A 5,710-nucleotide genomic window follows, 5' to 3' on the forward strand; every position below is an offset into this window, starting at 1 on the left:
ATATTGATGGCCTAATGCGAGGATATGGGTACTCCACTAGTTAACATGTTGTGGAATTTAGGCTTAAACCTAAGCTGAATGTAAAATAAGGATAGGCATGCAATTAGAAGTTGCTAAACTATACTTTAGGTTGGTTAACTATGCTCAAACTACCCACTATCCTTACTATATATTTTAAACCCCCCCTCCCCCTTTTAAGGAACACATATTTTCGGTTTAAACACCCTTAGTACCAGGAGTTAATCTTTGGGACTGACTTGAAACTTATTAAATATGGAATGGCACTAGATTGCAAATTTGGACATAGGACCAATACTAACAATAAACTGACAATCTCTACATTCCATAGATATGCTAAATTAACAAATTTAAACACTTTTCATATATAGCAATTAAAACTGAACAGAACTAACACAAGAAGCATAATAGTGAGGGTGTTTGGCAAATATAATAAGCTATCATCTAGGAAATATTAAAAGACCAATCTCAATATTACAGAGGTTCTTATCAAGCTAGTGCAAGACAGAGCAAAAGAAAATTAATAAGTCGGGCCAAGTATGCTTGGCTAAATAGACACTTAGCAATTCCTTATGCCCATTTAGCCAAGTACAGATGCTAAATCAAGTTTATTAACACTTGAATACTTCAGCCATGTGTCTGCAAAATATCCTGAATTGCCACATGGCAACTATAGCATGGGAGGCAAGGAAATTCCAAGGCTCACTTATTGGCAAGAAAGACCTCAAAGTTTAGGGTTTAGGTTTTAGTGATTTCACGCTTTAGGGTTTAGGGTGGCACCCTATTTTCTTGCTGTGATGAATCATTCCATCGATCTGCCATGTCCTATGCTGTAGCTTGATTCCTCTTGCCAGTTTCATCGTTTAGGCGCAGGAGGCCAGTCTGCATTTTCTGCATGTTTTTGCCATAGCTTCGTGGATGTGAGATTTTTGGCAGGGTTCTTCATTCTCGGAGCAAAATTTTTCCTCTCATGATCACAGTGGTGCCTGAGACAGAGGCATGATGCAGCAACTCTATGTGCTCTTGGTTCCTCATGCCCACAACTGCTCTCATGTTAGAGCACAACTATGTGGAGTTTGATGGCAACCTCAGAAATGGTTCAGAAAACCAATGTTAAAAACAAGGGGTAAATAACTAAAACTAGTGTTGAAGGCTCATGTACTCACAATACATAATATTAAAGGTAATTACAAAGAAAAAATATATAACATATATAAGTCACATAAGTGGTAAGGTGTAAAGTGCCTGATTTGTGTAGTGTACCCTAAGCAAGAATGGTGAAGCAATAGTCTCCTGAACTCTTAAGAGTAGCTGAATTTCCTGGAAATCATGAGCAAAAACTGGAGTAATTACATCTTCATTCTTCAGAAGCATTTTTTTTTCAAACAAAAATCAAATTGTACCCTCCTGCTACACAAGGTGGCCGCCTTGTACCATCAACACAAATTCTGCGAGGGAGGTTTGAGCTCCCACGTCTTGCAATAGATTGATTTGGCCCAAGAATTCATCGATTGGATTCCCCAAAGGCATTGTCCAGGGCACATACTTCTTAGGTTCAGGGTTAGGGTTGTGGCGCGGGCGGCGATGGCGGAAGCAGTAGCACAAGCAGCAGACGGTAAGCGGAAGCAATGCGGATCCCCACATGGCACTACCAAAAGGTACAGGCGCGATCGTCATTTCTCATCTTCGGATGCGATCAACACCGATGTGAATTACTATGTGCCATGGGAGTATATAGACGGTCTGGTCCAACAGATGATTGAGCGCTGGAGGTGGCTGCTGATCACAGGTCCGTTCCAGTCGGGGAAGTCGTCATTGATGTATGCCGTAGCGGATGCTGTAGAAAGCCAGGGTTATGGTGTTATTGTAACCACGCTCACCGAGGGCATGGTAGCTGCTGCGAATGATGCGAGTAACGATATGGAAGGCTCAAAGAAATTCTTCCGGCTGCTGACTGAGTCTATCGAGCGGGATAGTAACGGACTTGTGAAGAGGACGGATGCAGCAGGGGGCATGGAACAGGTGCAGGCAATGTTCCAGAATGCCCCCTCTTGTCCAAAAAGAGAAGTTGTCTGGTTTATAGACGAGGCTGCGCTCCTCAACGATATAGAGAGGGCAACTGTTGTTAGCTCCTTCCTCACTGGCATGCGAGCCATCAAGCAAGGATGCAAATCAAGGCATAAAACAGCAGGTAGTTACTATCTTCGCAGTTTCGTGTTGGTGGGAACTGCCAAGACTAAAAGGCTTCTTCAAGTCCAGAGACGAGCCAGGATGGCTACGCATCCTGGTGGAGGTCTTGCGTGCGAGCCATCATCTCCTTCTCGGACCCACGATTCTTACAACCCTCTGTACAATGTGCACAATATTTTTCCCTTGAGCTTTGAGGACACGCGCTCTTTGGAGTTTTTGACAGTGGACCAGATTGTTGGAATGCTCCGCGAGTATGCACAGGAACGTGGAGTAGTCTTTACCAGGGGTGACGGTCGAAGCACAGGGACCGAAGCCGCAGTAAAGAAGATTGCCATCAGCATTCACGAGCAGACCAACGGTTACAAAGGAATGGTGGGAGCGTGCTGTGAGTACTTGCAGAACAAGAACATTTGCACGGTGGTGAAGTGGAAGGGCGCGGTGAGGCTGGGCCGTGTTGTCGGTCATGTCTTTGACTCGAAGGTCTACTATAGGATCATGGGAAACTTTACCAAGTACCCAGCCGAACTAAGAAGCCTCGTACTGGAATGTGTTGGTTCGGGAGGCTCTGTTGCACCCAAGTTGGTGGATGTGCTGCCCGCCATCAACGATGGTATGCTCATTCGTCAGGCTGGCGGAATGGTGGGCCTGAGCTCAAGCATGCTATTGGCGGTTTTTCTAAGGGATTGTGGGTTCTCTTATGAGGAAGCGCTGCCTGCAATTGAGACATTCGAGGAAGCGGTACAGGCTGCGGTTGTCTTCATTAAACCGCAGCGTTTGGCGATGGAGGCTAACAGCCAGCCTTCTGAATACATATGGCAGTCTGAGTTACTCTTAGCTCTCAAGTTTGTCTTGGAGAAAGGCTACATCAAACACAAGTACGTCATTCTCGTTGAAGCCAAGAAGAGGGATAAACATGGTCAAAAAAGAGTTCGTGTGGATTTTTTCTTGAGAAATGCCGGATCTCCTCCCGTCGCATTCGAACTGCAGGGAGTCGGGAACAAGGAGTCTATAATCAAGCATATTGAGAAGAGCGAGAGGTACAGGTGCCTTTTTCACAGTGAGATGAACTACATCTACTTCGCTTATGGAGACGTTCCTGATCCTAAGCCTGTGATTCGAGAGCAGAGCCAACGATTCCCTCTCGTTAAATGCTGGTTCGTTCAGTACCTTCCAGATGGGAATAGGTGGAACATCGAGTGCGTACAGGGTACATCGGATTGGCATTGTGTTCAGCGTGATGCAGCCAGAAGCTATCCAAGCTATCTTTATCAGGTAAGGCCGGATCTTCAAGACCACCTAGATGAAGATGATGACGATGACTTTGCAATCTAAAAGCATTGGATGCCGTTCTGACAACAAAAACCTTCTGTAGTCGTTGAATTTATAGCAGCCAAGCTCTTTCATTTTCCAGAGTTCATATTGTTAAGTTTTAATTTTTTTTTACTATGGCAGTGATGCTTCTAGCAGTGGACCTCTGAATCCTCAATCTACCAGGTGTGGCTGCATTTCATCCTCTCAAGTATATACCACTCTTTCCCATTTTACAACAGGGTAAACCATCTAACAAGAGGATGTGGCTTGATGCTTCCAACAGTGGACTTCCCAAGCACAAGATGTTAGTTTTTATCATATGGTCATTGTTTACTCAGATTGATTACACACTGGAATAGTTCATCCAGTGAGAACCAAATAAACTGCTTGTTAATGATCCTCATTGGAGATCGTTCACTGCAGCACAAGCAATACTATGATGTCTGGATATGCTTCCTGATTGCAGTAGAATGACCTTGACAAACAACCAGCTGCCAAGAAAGTTTGCCTGGTAAGAACCATAATGCTTGTATATAGTTTCGTAGTCCTTTTGGACATGCAACAGAAGTGGAGGTAGTACTTACATGACTAGCATCTCAGGAAGTCCCACAAGCAACATATAAAGGAGATGCCTAAAGATCAGCAAGTACCAAGAATACCTACTATTGGAAAATGCTAGCCCTTATGTTAACCAAGGAATGCAGAGGTAAGTTCCTCAGTTGTAATAGCAGCCTTAGAAAATGGTGCTACACTGCTGGTCATTTGAAGTAGCATCTTAAATTCATCTGCTTGCCTGATAGAGCTGATTCCAAATCTTGTGAAATGCAGGTGGTGGATAGGAGAATGGAAAACGGAGTTAATGAGCTGGAGAAGGCTGTAGTTTGCTATTTCGGGACGGGGAGAGGATGTACCTTTCAGCAAAGCAGGGAGTTTTGGTTATAGAGGCAGGTGTTGGATAGGTACTGAGTGACAGTTCTACCATAGAAATAGGCGAGAATCTGGTTCTGTTGGCAGCCAGGAACGTCATGAGAAGCGTGGGTATGACAGACTTGACTACCTCCCCCATGTGGAAGAAACACAGGGGAAGGATGGCCATGCCACTGCTGGCAAATGCCAACAAACGTATATGGTAAGATGGAGATTTGAATATGTATACCATACTGATGTTCCTCTCTGATCTGAGTAAGGATTGGCGCCTTCATTTGTGAAAACAAAGATGTGGTCAGGGAATTTGAGTTCCAACTCCCTGATGCAAAGATGGTATCGGTACTTTGCACTGATCAACATCAGCTGACAAAAGATGCTGAAGTTGGGCGTCAGGGATCCTGTGTAAGCTATCCCAAGTCTCCTCATTTTCTAATCCAAGCTCTTCATTCAAAAGTGTCTATACAAAATGTTACAAGCCAGGCCTTTGGCCAAAACAAATAGCCCTACTTTAGCTATATGCCAGGTAGGACTCATACATGGTGTCATATATGAGATATCCATCATAATCTTCTTACACCTCTGATACCAATTCTAAGCTATCTGAGTCTCCTCATTTTCTAATCTAAGCTCTTCATTCAGAAGTGTCTAAAAAAATGTGGGCCTTTGGCCAAAACAAATAGTTGTGACCCTACTTCAGTTATATGCCACATAGGACTCATACATGGTGTCATATACGAGATATCCCTGTATCATAATCTTCTTACAACCCACTCTAGTAAACTGTATTCCTATGCAGCTGCATTTGTTTTATATAAGCTCACAAAATCGAGGACAGTGGCCTGTTACATTTTGGAATGGATCAGTGGGAAGCATTACTATAGACAACGAAAGTGCTTCAAAGGAGTTGTACCTTGATGGAATCCAGTAGTAAACCCTAAATGAGGCAGTCAGGGATGTGAGTTGTCTTATTACCATGTAGGTTGTAGAGCACATGGTAAGTAGAGTACAATCAAACTAAATTTTTGCGAAGTAATGATATAAAATCCATATTTATCAAAGTGGCATAAGAGTCTAAAGACAAATAGAAGACTTTTATACGTGCGATTCATGACTAAATGTGCTGATTTCAGGCTCAAAAAGAAAGCTTATACTGTGCAAACCTTGGAAACAGTTAAAGTCATGTTTGACTGATGTGGTGTTTATGGTATGATGTGGAGATGCATAGATATTCCCTGGTAGTCTTAGGAGGAGAATCAGCACTAGA

General features: G+C 43.4%; 1 protein-coding gene across 1 annotated transcript; it reads left to right on the forward strand.

Annotated features, from left to right (window-relative positions):
- The first annotated feature begins 1,597 nt into the window (after positions 1-1,597).
- LOC9638784 lies at positions 1,598-3,611 on the forward strand. Its single transcript, XM_024682233.1, has 2 exons — positions 1,598-1,676; positions 1,757-3,611. Exons 1-2 carry the CDS (start codon positions 1,661-1,663, stop codon positions 3,538-3,540), a joined length of 1,800 nt encoding a protein of 599 aa, XP_024538001.1. The 5' UTR covers positions 1,598-1,660; the 3' UTR covers positions 3,541-3,611.
- Positions 3,612-5,710: the final 2,099 nt, after the last annotated feature.

This window comes from Selaginella moellendorffii, unplaced genomic scaffold (genome assembly GCF_000143415.4).
Source record: "Selaginella moellendorffii unplaced genomic scaffold, v1.0 SELMOscaffold_33, whole genome shotgun sequence".
NCBI classification, from domain to species: Eukaryota; Viridiplantae; Streptophyta; class Lycopodiopsida; order Selaginellales; family Selaginellaceae; genus Selaginella; species Selaginella moellendorffii.